This window comes from Myotis nattereri (genome assembly GCF_964212035.1).
Source record: "Myotis nattereri genome assembly, chromosome: 3".
NCBI lineage: Eukaryota > Metazoa > Chordata > Mammalia > Chiroptera > Vespertilionidae > Myotis > Myotis nattereri.
This window is the reverse complement of record NC_138077.1, coordinates 180,449,551-180,470,288: the sequence shown is the minus strand read 5'-3', so window position 1 is coordinate 180,470,288 and position 20,738 is coordinate 180,449,551. Positions and strand designations below refer to the sequence as shown.

Genomic DNA, 20,738 nt, shown 5'->3' with positions numbered 1-20,738 from the left:
TCATATTTTTTCCAGGACAAAATGAAGGCCTTTCTTAATTCACTCAGTTGCCTAAGGCAGAAACCTAGGAGTCATCCTCAACTTCTTCTCCTGCACCATAACCTGTAGTTAATCACCAAATTGCATCCATTTTATTCCTGAATCTCTTTAATCCATCCAGTTAAGGTGACCTAGACCTGGGGTCAGCAACTTTTTCTATAAAGAGCCAAATGGTAAATATTTTAGGTGTTGTGGCAAAATTAAAGATAGTATGTAGGTTAGGTGCTTACATAACAAAAGAGAAAGCAAATTTCCTCAAAAATTTATATTAAAAAAATTGCAAAATATACTGATTGAATAGAATTTTTTGTAATACAAGTTTACTAATTAACTAATGTCCCTCAGAAAGAGACATTTCTCTTAGTTGAAGTTTAAAGTTAGTATTCCCTATAATTAAAATCAATGGCAAATGTTCATCTATTAAATCAGGTGTGGGGAACGTCTGACCCATAGGCTGTATAAGACCAGGGAAATCATTTGGTCAGGCCCTGCCAAGACATTAGGGGTGAGTTAATTAAATGCTTGACCAAATATATCAGGATAATTTTTAAGTTGATAATTTTGTATGGCTCTCGAATGATGTTATAAATATCCAAATGGCCCTTGGCAGAAAAAAGGTTCCCCACCCTCCTGTAAAATGCTAATCTGCAATTACATTTTATGTATTTTATCTTTGAAAATATCTTCACAGATAAAGAGGCTGAAGACTCAAGAGAATAATAAATGGATCTATGGAAGTGCATATGGAAGGACCAGTCTCTGATAAAGGAGAGAGATCTGCAGCTGCAGGCAGAATTATAGATCTGGTAGCCGACTGTTGAAGGAATTGCTCTGATACTTTTTGTCTCAGAGGGAAAACATCTAAGAGTGAGAATGGCAGAGGAGAAAGGTGGGACAAAATGCAATGGGTATTGACTTTTGAGTAAAATAAATGAAATTTCAAATAGTTCTTATTGAATAGGAAATACAGGTAACTAAAGAAATCTAATAAGAATGTCAGATAATGCCCAAAAAAGAATGAAATCTTACCATTTGCGACAGCATGGATGGACCTGGAGGATATTATGCTAAGTGAAATAAGTCAGAGAGAGAAAGACATGATATGATTTCACTTATATCTGGAATCTAAAGAACAAAATGAACAAACAGAACAGAAACAGACCCAGAGGGAAGGGAGATTGGGGAACTGGGTAAAAAAGGTGAATGGATTAAGAAGTACAAATTGGCAGTTACAAAATGGTCATGAGGATGTAAAAGTACAGCATAGGGAATATAGTCAATAATACTATATAATAACTATATATGGTGCCAGTTGAGTACTTGAAATATCAGGGGTATCACTTTGTAAGTATATGACTGTCTAACCACTATGCTGTACACTTGAAGCTAATACAAGATAATACTAAATGTCAACTATCCTTGAAATATAAAATAAAATTTAAAAGTCAGATAATATCAGAAGCCCAGGTGAGAGTGGTGAACATTAATTTATAATTGTATTATATAAGTAAAACTACCTAAGTTTATGACTTTTTTCCACCAGTGCTTAGCAGTCCAAGCAAGACAGATGGTGAATGGTTCAATTCATGTCAGGCTGAACACATCAGGTGCAAAAGGACAATGGAACAAAGGAATTAAAAGTATATGCCAAAAAGTAGGCCAGGAATATAGGTTAAAAGGGGAGAAAAATGAAGACAGAAAACTGACAAAATAAGAGAAAATGGGTCAATATATCAGAGGACCTAATGACATAGAATAGTTGAAGTAGAAATATTTAAGTGAGCAAGAAAGGTAAAAGAAAATATATACTTGTCTTCATTTTCACTAGTGTCTAAGGAATGAGACACATCTATTTTGTATGCTGTTATAATCCTTGTACATAGAAAAACAGTTACAAAGTAGAAATTCAATCAACATCTATTGAAAGAATAAACTTTACTATGGAAAATATAAGCATGAAAGACTATTAAACAAGGATATTTGTTATAATATCCGTTATAATACTGATATAATAAAAACTTTATGTCCATCAAAGAAAAATATTAAATTGATAGATCCAAGCTACAGAATACTATGTATTGTCCTTTAAAACAGAATAATGATGATCAAAAAATGGTTAGCAGCCCTGGCTGGTGGGTGTTGCTTAATGGTTAGAGCGTCGGCCCTCAGACCAAAAGGTTGTGGGTTCGATTCCGATCACAACACAAACCTGGGTTGCAGTTTTGACCCCCAACCCCAGTTGGGGTGCGAACGGGAAGCAACCAGTCGATGTATCTCTTTCACATAGATGTTTCTCTTTCTCTCTCCCACTTCTTCCCTCCATTCCACTCTCTAAAAATCAATGGAAAAAATATCCTCGGGTGAGGATTAACAACAACAACAACAACAAAATGGTTAGCAGATCCATAGGCCTCTATTGATAGGCCCCAAACTGATGTCTGGCTCTTACACCAAATGAGTCAAAATCACAGACGCTAATATTTATTAGAACTACTTATAACATATTGAGTTATTAAGAGTTACTGACACTTTGTTATCACAGACTAAAATGAGCACATTTCCAGTTTACTAAGGACTCTTATTTATTTATTTATTTATTAAAAGTCTGATTGCATGAAATTGCTAGGTTCCCACTAAAGATGTGCATGTGTTCACACTAATAGTTGGAATTCCCGTAATTTTCGGGTAAAATGCTTTATCAGTGCATCATATTTGTTTTAACTATGCTTTTCATTTATTGCTTTTTAAATTAATCTCTATTATAAAAAACCCCGTGGCCATCACGCCATCACAACCAAATGCCAAAAGGCACCTGCTTAACGTCATATGATTTCTTCATGGGAACAAGTAAGTGTTGCTCTGTTCAATTCTCATCTTCTAATGAAGGTCAATTTAAGTGCTCCTGAGAAGGAAAGGTTAGGGCAGGAAACTATTCTTATCTCGTCCACAACTGTCTTCAAGGTGGGCGGGACTGCGTGCACAGTGCACGCAGGTGGTCGGGGCTGCATGTGCGGGTGGGCAGGGACGTGACACTGGGTCTCCTGCAATTTTGCACGGTGGGCCTCTAGTATTTTAATAAACTTATTGGATTTCCCTTTTATTAGACATTTTGTTCATGTATGACTTTAGTATTCTTTCAAACTTTATTGTCATTTTTCGTCTCTCCCTTGTAATCATTTTTACCCCAAGAGGCAAAACAAAAAAAAAATTGTCTGAGCCTTAGCTTGTATGGCTCAGTGGATAGAGTGTTGGCCTGCAGACTGATGGGTCCCGGGTTCGATTCCAATCAAGGGCACATGTCTGGGTTGCAGGCACGATCCCCAGTGTGGGGTATGCAGGAAGCAGCCGATCAATTATTCTCTTCATCATTGATGTTTCTTTCTCTCTCTTTTTCTCTCTCTCCCTCTTCCTCTCTGAAAGAAAAAACAAACAAAAAAAAAGAAAAAGAAACAAACAGGTCTAAGAACCAATGCCCCAGGGGATAAAAGCTCAGACTTCTCTGCTTTCCCCATCCCATACCCCTAAGAAAAAGTCCTAAAAGTGGACTGAACAAAATCAAGGATATTCATTATGAATAGTAGAAACATGGTTTCTCTCTTGAGATTACCTCTCTTGGGAGTTTCTTTCTCTGTGAAACTAAGATCTCTTCCATTGGAAAGCAAACAAAAACCAGGGTGAGATCGCCTTGGCTCAGTTGGTTGGAACGTTGCCCTGTATACCAAAAGGTGGCAGGTTCAATTCCCAGTCAGGGCACATACCCAGTTGGATCCCAAGTCGGAGCCCTACAGTAGGCAACTGATTGATGTTTCTCACTCACACTGATGTTTCTGTTTCTCTTTCTCTCTTTATTTCTCTCCTTCCTATAACCCCCTTCCTCTTTTTAAAGTCAATTTTTTAAAAAAATTAGTTAGGAAGTACTTCGATCTCTAAAAAAAAAAGCCAAAGTGAGATCAAGAGGAATGGCGGATACTATGCTACCCAGTCCAGGCAAAAGGAATCCTCTTAATCCATGCTATCTAATTCAGCTTACTAATGCTACATCAAAATTAGAAGCGCCTCAGCAAATAAAGTATTTTTTGGTGTTGTCCTCTCTGTTTATATTTTCATAAATATTTCAAGAGATAAAGAGTTGCAGTGGGTAGCACCTCAAATTCAAAGTTTAAGGATTCTGAGTCTTGACTATCCTCCCTTAGTCATTCAACAAATGCTTATTTGATACATGCTTTTTGTCAGACACTACGATAGGCACTGGAGCTACGTTGGTAAATTTTATGGATATGGACCGTCCTCATGGAAATATAGTCTAGTGGGGAAGATAGAATTTAACAAATAAACAAATAGATAAACAAAATTTAGCAAATGGGTATCTCATTATGGACTATGATAAGTGCAATTGTCTCTGTCCCTATGTCTAACACCAATTTAGAAATAAGAGTAGGTTCTTGTACTATTAAAAAAAAAACATATAAGAAAAAAGAGAAGATTCAGAATTCAAATTATGTCAACTTACAGCTTCTCTGCCAATGAGTGGATAAAAGGGAGTACCAAAAAGTTTCCTTCCATTGATAAATGCCTTCATGATGAAATTGGTCACTATTGAAGAAAGAAACAACAATAAAGATATAGATCTTAATGTGTAAGAGCTTTAAGAGCAGGGAATTTCTATATTTAAAACTTACTTTTTCTAGAAACTCCAGCACCAAGATTATGATTCAAGTCAAAAGGATCTAGAAAAGAAAAATTTTATTTTTAATTGAGAATTACGTTCACTGTAACATTAAATATACTTAGTAGTCATGACTGCAACCTAATACTATGTAAATCAGATCACCCAAGCAGCAAATTATTTTTTAAATAATAAATTAAAGGATGGAAACTGATAAAAATCAAAAGAATATTCCAAAATCTAATGTTTCAGTTTTCCCCTCATTTCCCTTTACCACATGAAATTGGCTTTTCATTTTATTTTGTTTCTTAATGAATATCAGTTAAATGATTACCTTCGATTGCAATGCATTTGGACGTCCACTGCTTTTCAAAAGTTGTTAACAGCTTTTTCTGCCGAATGCTAATTACATATTCCTTGAAATCAAACTCTTCAGTATAGAAGCGAAGCAATCCCAACCAAAGCTCTCCTAATGTTTCTGTATTCTTTCCAAGTGAAGGTAAACGTTTTTTCTACAGGTGAGAAAAAAGAAAGAGAAATATCTAAACTATCCAAAATATAGACTCTAAATCCAAGTAAAATTATTAAATTAAATTATACCAATCCTAACATTTATCAGTCAGCATTCCATAACATAAAGATTACTTAAAAATTACCAGTTCTTCTGTTTTATCAAAGAAAAAAGCATTCCATCCATCAACCATTCTCTGTGGAATCTGTTTTCCATCAAAGATCTGCATAAAAAATTAATTTTATTATTAGATTTTAAGTCATCCAACCCAACATCCTAAATACCCTCACCTCATTTTAAAATTTATCTATAATAGACATACTGAAATATTTCTTCCAAAATGAGTATGTCAGGATGGTATAATTTGATGTCAAGTTATTAATGAATAAAATGTATCTGAAAGACCAAAGCTGGGAAACAATATCTTAAGAGCATAAGACTCTCCAAATAACACATTTGATATTATTTGATGTTACCTATTGACCTGTCAAAACACATCCAGTCCAAAATTAATAAAATAAAACTAAAGTAAATCAAATGAAAACAGCATTTTCATCCAAGAATCATGGATGTAGAAATACATAATATCTATTGATTATGCTCCCAAAGGAAATCAATGGAATTATTTGTTTTGGGGAAGGGTCTAGAGTACCTTTACTCTTTATCACATGAGGCTAAAAAGCCCCCTGGACATTGATTTAAAAACCAAAACAAAATTTAAAAAAATTAAAAAAAAAATGAAAATCAGGAAACTTTCTCTGACATGTTGATAAAGATTGTAAAATCTTCATGATTAATTATAATAATACACTGTCCTAAAGAGGGGGGAGGGGTAATGCTAATTTACTAGAAGAAAACTACCCCAGAAGATGATAGTACAGGCACAACTAACCTAACCTCTACAAGCAGTTTTTTGAGACTCATTCTCCAAAGGCATTTTAACAGATATAATCAATTAGAAAGTTACAGTAAGTTAAGAGTCAGCAGACCTTATTTTTAGTCTTAGTCTTGCCGAGTAGTGATTCTGAGCAATATAATTATGTTCCTAAATCCTCCGTTTTCCCAATGAAAATGAGAGATGAGATTAATTAGGTCAGTTGTTTTCAAATTTTATCTTTCTGTTAAGCTGTAAAACTCTTTCCTAAAATGCAATGTTCCTTGAAGTTCAGAAGTGTAAAACAGATAAAAGCAAAGGCACTCTGATAGAAGCCAGAGTGGAGAAAACATATCCCATTTTCCTTACCCCATTCCTCATACATACCCTAATGAGCTCCTAAGAGTTTACCAGAATGTATACTTTAAAACCACTAGATAAGGTGGTCCCCAAGGCCCCTTGCATTTTAGATGGGACAATGAATTATAAAATTAACTACATGTCTGGTCCCTCTAATTCACTCTCAGGTTTAAGTTCTTTGTGGGTATAATTATCCACTAAAATTCCTACTATTACATCAAAGCCTGCCATATAGAGAATAATTAATATATGTTTACTGAATGAATATTTCTACTCTGTAAGCACATATACATAAAGATAATTTCAAGGGACTTAAGCTAATAAATTGTTTTTTATATTTACATATAACTTAAACAAATACAGTTACCAAGAATCATCTAGCATAAATTCAGACTTTTATAGAACAAAAAAGGTAGAAATTACCTCTATTAATATCTAAAACAAAATGCATGGGATCCTGCCCTCAAAAATGAAATGCAGGTTTTAAAGAGGCCAAAATATTTGATGCTTTTATATTTATTACAGGGGAATGACACAAGATACCTCTTTAGACTTTGATTCTTTTTTTAAGAAGATTCTTACTTTTTGAGTAACAACTATGATCCAAACCCAACTATGTTGGTTGATAACACAGTAAAGTGGACCTGTAGGCCTTGGAAGGTAATCACTGATTTGTCTGTTTTTATAAACTATCTTATTTTACAATGCCTAACTTTCCACTCCGATTCAGCTCTTAGAAGCACTAATGGTATCTTCTCTTACTCTTACACACACACACACACACACACACACACACTTTCTTATCTTTTAACACCAATTATTCTCCACTCAAGCACTCAGTCCTCCCTCTGAAACCTAACCAAACAATTCAATCATATTTGTATAAAGAGTATCCCTGTACATTTCCATATTTACTTTCTTATTGTAATATTTTAGTATTTACTGCTATTTTTAAATTGCAACTTCTTAGTTGTGGTAAAATACATATAAAATTACCCATCTTAAACATTTTAAGTGTACAATTCAGTGGCATTAAGTACATTCCCATTGTTGTGCTCACCTATCCACAGAATTATTTTCATCTTGCAAAAATAAAAGTCTGAACCTATTAAATAATAATTGCCCATTCCTGTCTCCCCACAGCCTCTGGCAACCAGCATTCTACTTTCTGTCTATGAAGTTGACTACCCTAAGTACCTCATATAAGTGAAATGGTACGGTATTTGTCCTTTTGTGACTGGTTTGTTTCATTTAGCACAGGCTTACCCATTCAACAGCAATTTTTAAGCTGATATAAACTACGAAAACATAGCAGTCATAATATCAAGTTTGAATAACACTCCTATTTTAAGTGAAAATTTACTTTTACTTAAGATGATCTGCTAGAATACAGCAAAATCATTCTACTTAGAAAAGCTCCTTTTGACCTAAAGAATTTTGTATTGTTGACCATTAAAAACAGCCTTTGCAGGGCCTTATTTATACCCAGTCACTTAAAGTCTAGGTTCAATCACAAATGGAGTCAAAGATCATCAGCTTCATTAAACATATCCTTACCCTTAAAAGTTGATCGATGCCAATGACCAATACTTAAATGATGCCAGAGCAATGGACAATGGGGTCCCATATGACAAGCAAAAAAGGCCAGAAGCAAAAATCCATATATCATCAGTTCATATGTATCACAAAGCCCCCCATAATCACAGCTCATTATGATGGAAAACATTCCATGGACTGTCTCATTTCATCAATCATTGTCTGTTAAGCAGATAATGGGAGAGTTCTTGAAGTTGGCTATGGCAATCCTACCTACATTTTTCCAATAATAATATTAATAAAGCTGCTAATGATAATAACAAAAACAACCACCATTTATGAACACCTATTTTATTAGCACCTATAACATTCAAAATAATTCATTGTCTCTGTTCCCTATATTAATACCGAAATACCATTATTACATTTTCACTCAAGACTAGTGGTGGTGAGACACCTTTTTGAAGGCCACAATGTCAGAATTAGGATTCAAACCTGTTATTTCTGGCTCCAAAATCATGCCCTGCTCTTTCCATTGTATCATGCTGCCTCAGTGGCTCCTCATCCATAGGTAATATAATTCGAGAACACAGACAAACCACCATAATTTATATTCCATTTTAGTAAAGCAGAGTATTCTGTCAAAGTCATAGAAAATCATAGCAAATGGCTGCACTGGGCAAATATGCAAAATATCGCCAAATATAAGGCCTTAATAACAATTATACTAATACAGAGAATGATCTTGACCCTGGCAGGCCTAATAAATTCATGATAAATTTTAAATGTCCTTCAGAGAACAATTTTGTTTAAAAAAAAAAAACACACATCACTCAACATAGATTCAGCAACTTAAAATTTTCTGCTGGAAAATGACATTTAAAATCTTTATTTCTCTTCCACTGTTTAAAAGAGGAAAGGAAATGCTTCTAAAACCAGGACATTCATTAGAACTTCTAAAAGTTTACTAAGACCATCTGACACCCACCATATGGCTTGCTATTTTGTAATTTTCTTCTTTGACATGACTACCAAAGTTTATGTGAAATTAGAATATGTGATTTACCAGGCAATTCTGATGCTTCTCTCCTTCCTCAAAATAATGACCTTTCTAAGAAATTAGATCTGGATCCTCCCTAATGTTTGCAAATCCATTTTGTGACCAAAATGAGGAGGAACAGATAGATGATTAAGAACTCCTCTGTACTTGCCCCAGTCAGTGTGGCTCAGTTGAGCACTGTCCCATGCACTGAGAAGATGCCAGTTCAATTCCCAGTCAGGACATATGCCCGGGATTGTGGGCTCAATCCCTAGCAGGGAGTGTGCAGGAGGCAGCTGATCAATGTTTCTCTCTCTCTCTCCCTTTCCCTTCCTCTATCTCTAAAATCAATAAAAAACATTTCTTTTTTAAAAGAACTCCTTTGTACCTATTTCAGAGAATATAAATTGGCTATAAAAAGGGACTCTGAGTCACCAAGTCTGAGTGAATATGAGTAAAATCTCTTTCTTTTGATGCATATTCTTATGTTTAATGCAATTAACATGACCCTACGGGGATGAGGAAGAATTTCCTTGGGTTTTCTCTCAACCAAAATTCACAAAGTTGACCAAAATATAAACAGGAATAAATCAAAGTTCCTTGCCAAGCAAAAGGAAAAAGAATACTCTGAAGAGAAAAAACTTATGTATTTGCATCTGAAACTAATACATGAGTTCATAGATGGCTACATAAATTTAATAATGATCTGCAGCATTCTGACGGTAAAATACAAAAATGTTACAAAAGATATTCAATAGTACTGTTCATCTATTATTTTTTTGGTCGTCTATATTCTCCCATAATAAACTTTTTTAAAGGTTCATTGTTTGATTATACCATTAATAGAAGAAAACTTAGGATGTCATGATGAAAAAAAATCCTTTATAATCTCATGAACTGAGCAAGATCTATGTGTTTAGATGGATTGTTTTCACAAGAAACTCCTTTACAATTTACTTAAACACCTACCTCTTGTAGAACTGGGATAACAGGTGGTTTTCTCTGCTGCAGGAAGTACAGCACCATAAGGATATAAGCGTATGAAGACAAACTTCCCCTGGAAGCATCTCCAATATCACATCGCTAAAGAAACATAACAATGATTAAAAAAAAACTTCAGAATCTTATTCCATGCAGAATACTGACTAGTTTGAGACACTATTTTTTCTCAACTCATCAAACTGGCAAATATCCAAAAGTTCAATAACAAACTGCCATAGAGGGTATGGGTAAACAGGTATTTATACATACAGATGTATAAGTTAGCATAAATTCTATGAAGAATAATTTGGCAATATCAAAATTACAAGGGCAATTTCGTTTAACCTAGCCGTTCTGTTCTAATAATTTATCCAGCAAATATGCAATAAAAAACACACAATGTAAAATGAATAAATAAGAAGTGTTTTCATTGTGACACTGTTTTAATAGCAAAAAATCACAAACAACTTAAGGTATCAGTATAGCACAGATTTTAAAAACTAATGAGTATCCACATAATGGAATAATAATCATTAAAAAAGAACAAAGAAGCTATTATATACTCATATAAAATAATCTCCAATATCTATTGCTCAGTAAAAAAAGCAGAGCACAAAACAGTGTTTTCAATGTCAATACCTGTAATAAGAATGAAGTAGGAAATTTTGGTACTGGTATATTTCGGGAAGAATGAAGAAGAACTTTTGACAATGGGTGCCTTCAGCAAGAGGTACTGACAGGCTAGGAGATAGCTGTGGAAGGTAGATTTTCCACCATAAACCCCTTTGTTTTTTAAAAATATATTTGTATTGATTTCAGAGAGAAAGGAAGAGGGAGAGATAGAAACATCAATGATGAGAGAGAATCACTGACTGGCTGCCTCCTGCACGCCTCCTACTGGGGATTGAGCCGGCTACCTAGGCATGTGCCCTTGACAGGAATCGAACCTAGGACCCTTCAGTCCACAGGTCAAAGCTCTATCCACTGAACCAAACCAGCTAGGGCTCCACGATAAACCCCTTTAGACGTTTTGAATTCTGAACCACATGGTTTAAAAAAATTAATAAAAACACACAAAATGAACCCTCAGAGACTTCCCTCGAGTAAAGCTTTAGCTGATATTATTTTAAGGGAGAGGAATGATTTCCTTGACACGAATCCCTTGGTTTTATTACTAAAATTTCATGGGAGTACCGAACTGTCATGTTGGAGATAGTTTATGAGGTGAATCCAGAAAAGCAGCTCTATCAAATATGATTTGTAGGCATGGGAGTTGGCTTACCATCTAGTTAAGAATCTCTGGGTTAGGAAATCTCATGTTGGGGATGAAAATCATTATCACATTGAGAAATTTTGTCAATGACAAATTTCCCAGTTACATATGGAACTGGAGCACGCACAGGAAAAAACTAAGAATTACCCTACTCAAATAGGTATAAATTAAACCATTAACATTGAGGGCTTCTTTTTAAAATTTCAGGTAAACAAAAATCAGAAATTATTTTTCACAAGTGTGACATCAGTATGTTTCATTTGAACAACCATGAGTCTTACAACAAAGCAGATCATTAATTTTTTAATACATACCTTAGCAAACACTTTCATAGTATATCCCAAGTACTGCACTCTAGGATCAATAGCTGCATAAGTAGCTAGCATTCTTGTGTTATGTTGAGCCTGAAAAATAATTACATATTTGAAATCACTTCAAATTTATTAAAAATTAGATAAAACAAGAGAATACACTCTAAAGGGAACATATAAATGTAAACTTAAAATATCTATAAGTAAGTCAAAAACTAATTTTCAATCTGAAATATCAAGATGATTAATTTTTTCCCTTAAACCACTCACATTTGAAAGCTTTAAATATAAATGTATAGTCAACAATCTATAAACTTTTTCAATGACAACTGTAAACATATCTAGGTCTATAAAGAAAGAAAAACTTACCAATGTATTATACAAACTGATATCACCTTCTAAACCACTTCGTCTGTGTTCGAATTTTACTATAGGCACTTTGGCAGTAGTTATAGGCAAAATATTTCTTAAACCTGATTAAAAAATAAAACTTCATTAAGTTAAATAATTTTCACAAAGCTAAAAAATATTTTCTGTTGTTTTAAAGTTATAATTTAAAATTCATACCTGGATGTCTCTTAAGAATTTTTGCCAAATTTTCTATTATTTCCTTACAATTTAATTTCTAAAAAAAAGAAACAAAGAAATAATAAAATTTGTCTGAGTCAATTGGGTCTTGTACAAATTCCACTAGGCACTTAATACTAGCATTTAAAATAAGCTCTATGTAACCTTCTACTTAAGTATATGGTCCAAGGACCTGTCAGCATCATCTGGAAACATAAAAAATGCAGAATCTCAGGCCCCACCTCAATCTACTGAATATAATTCACATTTTATCAAGATCCCCAAATAATTCACGTCCACATTAAAGTTTGAGAAGCACAAAGACAAGAGGACAATGTTTTCAAATATGTGAAGAAACAACTACAGGTGGGCTTGGTTTAGTGATTAAAAACATAGGCTCTCCACTTAGACAAATGTGAATTCAAATCTTAAATTAAGTGCAGTACTGAGTAGCGATGTGACTGTCCAGATTCTTAACCCCTCTGAGCTTCATGCTACTATTCTATAAAATTGAGGTAATTATAATCTCTCATGTAATTAGAGAGATTACATGAGACGTGTGTAAAGCATTCAGCAGCATGCTTGGCGCAAAATAAGTATTTTAAGTGTGTGGGCTTTTTATTATTATGTTGACCAATAAAAGAAAAATAATTCTATTGTAACCAGCATCTACTTCTTCAAGGAAATTCTTACCTCTGCATATTTAAATGTTGACTTTTTAAAAACTAGGCAGCAGAGTTGCTATGGTAATGCTATCCATGATATAAGAAACAGGAAAGATAATGGCATTATACATTAACTTTCAAAGCCTCAGTTTCCTCATCTGTAAAATGGGGGAAATTTTCTACCTCAAAGGTGGTTGTAAGAGTGAAATGAGATTATGTAAAAGTGTATACAAGGGACTCAACAGATTTTAATTTCCCTCCTCATTCAAAATGAGTTTCTAAAGCTATCCTATATATTACGTGCTATTGAGTTGGCTACAAATCCTGGTGACCCTATGAATGTCCACAATGTCCTGACCTCAGTAGCCCTACTCAGCTCCTGTAGACTCATGCCTATGGGCTTCTTCTATAAAGTCAATCCATCTCATATTTGGTCTTCCTCTTTTCCTGTTGACTTTTATTTCTCACAGCATTTCTGACTTCTTATGATATGCCCAAAGTAGGAAAGCTTCAGTTTTATCATTTTTGCCCCCAGCAATGTTTTAGGTTGAATTTGTTCTAGAACCCCCTTTTGTCTTTCTGGTGGTCCAAGGGTATTAACAGAGCTCTCCTCTAACACCATATTTCGAATCAATTTTTTTCCTATCAGCCTTTCTCACTGTAAAGCTATATTAGTACAAATAATTTATAACATTGCTTCCATAGAAAAAAATGTGTTCTAAGTACCCCAAAATTGCAATGAACTTGTAGAACACAAACAAGTTATAAATTATATGTCTACCTTTCTATTCTATCTTTAGCAATACAAAGACATGACCTAATGGAAAACGTATGAAAAGATAGTGAGATCAACGTTCACTACCAAACTGAAGCACCAACTTCTCATTGGTTCTAAAGAAAAAAATTCCAACTCTATGACACATTAACTTTTTCCAACAATTTTAAAAATTTTTTTAAATAAATCTTTATTGTTTAGATTATTAGTTGTTCCCCCTTTTTCCTCCCATAGCTCCCCTCAACCCAGTTCCCACCCCACCCTTACCCCCACACTGTCCTCATCCATAGGTGTACGCTTTTTGTTGCCGGGTCATACACATGGAAAATGTAGCTATTTCCATCCGCGACGTGTCCCTGTGTGTCCCTGTGTTCGGCCTCACAGGAACCGTCTCAGCCTCCCAGGGGCCATCACAGCCTCGAAGGGGCCATCGCAGCCTCGCAGGGGGCGCTGCATCCCACGTTGGGGGTGAAGATGCTAGACAGAAGCTCCTCTCGCTTTCTCTCCTGCTGCTCCCTTGCGTATCGCCAATGCTGGAAGTTTCTGAGAGCCGTCTGCAGGTACTGGATATCATACTTTAACTGGTCAACACGAAGTTTGGTATTCTGTCTTTTGTTGGGCGGCTCCTTGCTGGACAAAATCTCCAGGTGTTCTTGCTGGCTGAATATCTGGTATGCTTGCTTGGATTTCGTTTTCTACTAAGTGCACAGACTGCTTGTCTGCCATCTCCCGGCATCCCATGTGAGACTGGATCTGGTGGACCTGTTTGTGCGTTTGCTGGTACAGTCGTTCCATGTTGCCGGCCCAGCCGGGTCCGGTTCCGGCTTCCTCCGAACCTGATTCTGCTTCTTGAGTGTGTCCCTTATGGGTGCGAGGAGTTGAAATCTGCAGTTTGTTGGGTTAAGCTGCAAATGCACAGGTGGTTCCTTTTGTGCCTCTGGCACAGCTTGGGTGGGGACGTAAATTGAGTAGGGTGGGGTCTCAGGGACTCACCAGGGCAGAGCAAACAGCAATGGCGTATCCGCGACTCCTCGCCACTCCACGACTCCGTGTCTCCATGTCCCTGAGTGCCAGCGAGCAGCTCCGCGAGAAAGCCACCCTCGCTTTCTGACCTGCTGCAAGGCTGTCCCGCCTCTCCCCATAGGGGTTTGGGACCTCAGAATCCCGCCCCAAACAAACTCAGTGGATTCAAGAGTTTGTAACCCCTTTCGACTGAAAAAAACCGCGCATCCAGTTGCAGCCCGCCTGGCGCGCAACTCAATACCTCTGTTCTTGGCACCTCTGCATATCCTACTCAGTCTCAATGCTCTTCTTTCTTTCCTTCCAGTTGTAGAACTTCCACTGGGCCAGCTTTCCCATGGTTCTGAATGTTAGCTGTTTTGTCTTATAGTTGGTATTTTCAATGTTATTGTGGGAGGCAGCACACACAGGTCTGTACCTTACGCCACCATCTTGGTTCCTCCTCCAACAATTTATTACAAGCACTTGTAACTCTCAGTGCCATGATTTCTGCATTATAAAATTACTCAAACGGTAAAGTTACTTATTTAAATATTTTAATGTCTCTGAAAATTATATGACCTTACATTTCAAACACTGCTATTGCTAATATATTTACACAAATAATGACACCATATATTTTTATCAATACTACAGACAAAATTAAAAATAGATTAATCACTGGAAGAAAATAAACTTCCATAACTCTTTCCAAACACTAACTCTTACCTCTGCATTTTCGTGGCCTTCTAGGGTCATACAAATATCCAGATCACTATCACGAAATCCAAATCCATTCTTAGAAGAGCCAAATAAGCACAATCTTGCCTTTTCTAAGCAAAAAAAAAAAAGTCAAAAGTTTTATAATTAGCAGGAAAGAGGAGTCTTCTATTACCTACCTATGGCCTAATACAAATGATCTCGTCCACATTTTATGCCCTAAATTACCTACTATTGACAGATATACTGAGAAATTCCAATATAAAACACTCATCTAAAATGCAGATCTTTTGCTCAAGTTCCCACATCCATGTATCTAACTGCTTCTTCCATTTTTCCAGAGATCATAAATTCAACAAGTGAAAACTAAACTATCAACTTCATCTCAAACCTATTATTTCTAAAATCCTTCTCAGAAAACAGTATCATCATTGACTCAGTTGCCCAAGTCAGAAATATATGTGTGATTCTTAACTCCTCCACATCAAAAAAAACCACCAAGTCTTTAGCTTCTTCCAACTTAACTATCTCATAAATTCATCCTCAACATCACTACCAATAGTTAAGACCAATACTTAGAGATTTATGTCTTGGAAATAAAACTAGTTTTCTTAAGGCACAATTCAAGTAGTCCTATAAATATCACCTTAGTAAGTAGAATTAATTTTCCTCCTAAAGTGAGACAGTAATCCATTTGATATAAATTATGATAGGACTATCTTCTCATTCTCAGTATCATTCGTTACAGATGCCACTTCAAACAAGCTGTGACTTAACAGGATCAGGTTTTTCTCCCTATTAATTCCTATAGACTATACATTTAGATAACAAACTCTATATTTTCAAAACTTAATCCTCCCTTTCAGTTCTGATACCCTAACTTGAAATTTCAACGATAACTGAGATATAAAAGAAGTTACGTTCATGAGCAAATAAAAATGTGCATCAGTTTAGTTTAACAGGGACTTTTGATTTGGTCAATATTTTACATAATAGCAAATATAATTCAAATATGGAATCTTATAGCACATAACAGATTATCTTTTAAAAGTACTACTTCATTCTGATTATAAATCAATTCTTTATTCTTTTCTAAAATACTTGGCTATAGAACTCTTGATTCTTCACCCCTATACTCAAAACCTGCTCCTTCTGCTATTTTTGCCATCTCAGTTAAATAGCACCACCCAACTATTAAGGTAAATACTTTGAAACCATCCCTGACTACTTTTCCTCACATCTAACATGTAATGCATCAGCAAATCCCACTGGCTCTACATTCAAGATATATCTTAACTCTGACCATTTCTCATCTACTCTTTCAAATCACTGTTATATCCCATCTGAACCTATGCAGCAGCCTCTTAAATATTCTGCTTGCTTCTATTCTTATGAATCTATACTCTGTTCTCTCAGATAATATCACTTAAGTGTCAAAATCCTCCAGAAGCTTCTCATTAGATACTCAAAATAAAATTCAAAGTCCTTCTATCAACATGTATAAGGCCCTAATGATCCAGTCTCTAGCCTACCTCTTTAACCTCATCTTTCTAGTACAGTCACTTCATTCATTCCACTCCAGCCATACTGACTTCCTGGCTGGTCTTCAAACATACCAAACATAACCCAATCGTGGAGTGTTTATATTTGTTACTCTTTCTTTCTAGAATGTTCTCTCCTTAGATATTCATATTAGTTGCTCCTTCATATTATTTATGGCTCTGCTCAAATGTCACTTTATCAGAAAGAACTACTATAATACCCCATTACTATCCTTTTAACTCCTGAACTTTAATAGCATTTATTTCCTGATATTATATTACATACATATTTTTTCACTTGACTATGTCTCCCCCTCTTAATATAAGCTTCATGAGAGCAGGTTTCACCTTTTATTAGCACTGTATCCCCAGCGCCTAGAAGAGTATCTAACACATAACATTCAATAAACACTTTTTAAAAAAATGAATAAAACTCAGATCAAGTGACTATAGTAAAAAAAAAACAAAAAAACCATCAATTTTTAAAATATGACATACCATCATATTCTTTTTGAATAAACTTTTCCAAGCCCATTAAAATTTGTTCCCTATTGTGTTGTTCAGAGAAAGGTGGTGACAATTCATCTAAATTGAAAAAGAAAAAAGTAAGAAAAATAAAATCTGAAAATATCTTCAATTTTTTTACCTAAAAACTTACTTAACATTTCTTTATTATTTGTTAGCTTCTATGAATATAAAGTCATAAATGCTACAAGGGAAGGAAGGGGCAGACAACAGCAAAAAGATAATTTTTATAGATCTAGATTTATGTTCATTTCACATGATCATTTTCCTTATGATATATCTACAAAATATATTTACTTCTACAAATTATTTAAAATCATTTTTGTCAGACATTCTACTCTCCCATACACTTGCTTGTTCTCCCCTCCTTGTAAGACTACACTCCTGTTGTTAAACTAGGTACCTGACCTTCAAATCTAACAGTTGCCACAAATGCCTGGTCAAGAGTCACATCTTCCCTATAAGTTGCTTTACTCAATGAGTCTTCAAAGACCTTTCCTTAACTAAATTTCCTTAGCTCTCCAAACTACTTGTCAGTTTAATTTACACTGTCCTTTTAGTTTTCTACTTGTTTATTTTTCTAAATAAGACCATATAGAGGATGGGGAAAAAGTAGGTTTGCAGTTGTTCATATGGAAAATAATAAATAATAATATAAGAATAAACTCTGTGTTTCGAGTACTCTCAATTGTAAGCCTACTTTTGCCCCACCTTGTATTCCTTAAGAATAGTCTTTTTTCCTATCTCCTGCTCCAGATGTATCCCCAGGAGTTAATAGGGTAATGGGAACAAGGCAGTAATTTACTGTAATGAATTAAACTAATACTCAGCTTTTGAAAATCAAATGTAGTATCAGCACTTGCAACTTGATTAGCTGAAATACATTTGATCATTGTTTTCTTAGAGTAGTGAACTATTTTGTACGATACTCTTATGGTAACACGATATGATGCACTTGTCAAAATCCATAAAACTCTGAAGCACAAAGAGTGAACTTTATAAAATGCAAATTTTAAAAACTCATTTAGGAGGTCAGGCAATCTCAGGATGGAATGCAGGCTATAACTAAAAAATCTAAGTGTTATAAATGTACTAGAGACCCAGTACACAGATTCGTGCACTGGTTGGGGGCATGGCCTGCAGGGATCGGCCTGCTGTGGGAACGCTGCTCATCCCGGTCAGTCGAGCAACTGTAGACCCGCCTTCTGAGTGGCTGCTTCCGCTGTAGGAGCGCTGCTAATCCTGGTCAGCCGAGGGGCGCTCCCCTGTGGGAGCGCAGTGACCACCAGGGGGCAGCTCCTGGTGGTTGTTCTGGTCGTTCCGCCATTCAGTTGCTGGGCTTTTACATATATAGATAAGACAACTTCACTCAAGGGAGTGGAGGAAAAGGTGCTAACCTAAGTAACTTTATAAATTAGTGGAGTCTGTAAGACTAAAAGCAAAAGGAATTGCATATAAGCACTGTACTCTAATTAATAAAGTTGTTTTCCACAGGGGTACAGGATAACAGTTCCAATAATGCTATAGATATGTACTTAAACGGAACAACTAAATAAATATGTGGCAGATGGTGGGAGCTAGATTTCTCACTATTGGAGTGGAAATTTATAGGTAAGAGGCTAGAAAAAGCCACGTAATAATAAATTAGAGTTGGAGACATCAGTAGAAAGTCATGTTTAGCTTAATGTAGATAAGATGGTTACATATAAAAATATTCATAGATGTGTGTACATATACATATACATACACATATATATGTTAGTATACACACATTTTCTTGCTCAGAGGGCCTAGAAGCAACAATACCCAGTAATAACAGGCACCCTTGGTTTCTAATACCATTATCCAATAAAAGGAACCAGGGCTCTTGGGAGAAATGCAAGAAATATATACATGATGACCTGGAACATTTGTAATGGCAGAAAAGTAAGAAAGTGCTAAAAAAAAACAACCACCAAAACCCATACACTGATGGGGGTTTATTAAAGGGACACATGAATCAACTGAAAGAGCTCCCAACAGCCAAATCTGTAACAATTTGAGCAACAAAATAAAGTGTTATTGGATTAAAACCCAAAGTATAAAATATCCATGAGTCCATATTGAGATAAGAAACTGAATAAATAAAAACAAATGTAATGAATTAAATTACATTATAAACAATGTGTGATGATTGAACCATTCAACTCTTAGGTATTTACCCAAGAGAAAGTAAAGCACATGTATATACCCATACTAACACATGAAAGTACACTGCAGATTTATTTGTAATAAAATTTAGAAACAAACCAAGTATTCATCAACAGGTGAATGGATAAACAAATTGTGGTACATCCATATAATGAAACATAACTCAGCAATAAAAAGGAATGAACCATCACTGATACACACAATATGGATGAATCTCAAAATAATTATGCTAAGTAAAAGAAGTCAGACCTCTTCCCCTCCCCTCACAAAAAAAAAAAAAAAGAGTATGTGCTTTGTGATTCTATTTATATAGAACTCTAGAAAATGCAAACTGCCCGACCATAGTGGTTCAGTGGACCTACGAACCAGGAAGTCAGGGCATATGCCCTGGTTGCGGGCTAGAGCCCCAATTATGCAGGAGGCAGCCAGTTAATGACTTTCTCTCATCATTGATGTTTCTATCTCTCTCCCTCTCCCTTCCTCTCTAAAATCAATAAAAATATATTAAAAAAAAATACAAAACAGAAAACGCAAACTAATCTACAGTAACAAAAAGCAGGTAAGTGGTTGCCTGGCAGGAAATGAAGATAAGGAAGGATAAAATGTTACATCATAAATTTTATTTTACCTGGACACAGTAAATAATTTAGAAATATTTGCTATGGCACCCCAATAACTTTAATTTTAAACAATTAATTTTTAAAAAGTATTTACTGAGTGAAGATTCATCCCAGATATAAATGTGTGTTGAATAAGGTATAGGGGTGGGCAAAAATAGGTTTACAGTTGTGAGCATGCAAAACAGTATTATTCTTCTTGTATTACATATTTTTCCACACAAACAACTGTAAACCTACGTTTGCCCACCCCTGTATGTAAGGATTTCCTCAAAATAACTTTATCCTTATCTCCCTCTATTGCCTTTCTTATATTCTACCAAACCTAAGGTAGTTATTCTCTCAGACAAATTAAACACTCTTTGGTTTTATGCATATTCTCTATATCTGAAAATGCAGTTCAAGGTCCAACTCAAATGTCACATCATTAATTCCAATTCCTCTGATCCACCCCAGTTAAAATTGTGTTTGCATTGCATTCTCTTTACCAATACTATAACAAGTAACACATTATGCTTCCAGTTAGGGCAATGTTCATACATGTCTTGC

General features: G+C 35.2%; 1 protein-coding gene across 1 annotated transcript in view; it reads right to left on the bottom strand.

Moving 5' to 3' along the window:
* TUT4 (terminal uridylyl transferase 4) overlaps positions 1 to 20,738 on the bottom strand; it is a 100,460-nt gene that overhangs the window by 12,611 nt on the left and 67,111 nt on the right. Inside the window, exons 15-24 of the mRNA XM_081087118.1 lie at positions 17,356 to 17,442; positions 15,326 to 15,429; positions 12,158 to 12,215; positions 11,960 to 12,063; positions 11,594 to 11,683; positions 9,995 to 10,108; positions 5,362 to 5,439; positions 5,040 to 5,217; positions 4,719 to 4,766; positions 4,550 to 4,632 (exon numbers count right to left, since the gene is read on the bottom strand). Coding sequence (XP_080943244.1) covers positions 4,550 to 4,632; positions 4,719 to 4,766; positions 5,040 to 5,217; positions 5,362 to 5,439; positions 9,995 to 10,108; positions 11,594 to 11,683; positions 11,960 to 12,063; positions 12,158 to 12,215; positions 15,326 to 15,429; positions 17,356 to 17,442 — 944 coding nt within the window. The remainder of the gene's footprint in view (positions 1 to 4,549; positions 4,633 to 4,718; positions 4,767 to 5,039; positions 5,218 to 5,361; positions 5,440 to 9,994; positions 10,109 to 11,593; positions 11,684 to 11,959; positions 12,064 to 12,157; positions 12,216 to 15,325; positions 15,430 to 17,355; positions 17,443 to 20,738) is intronic.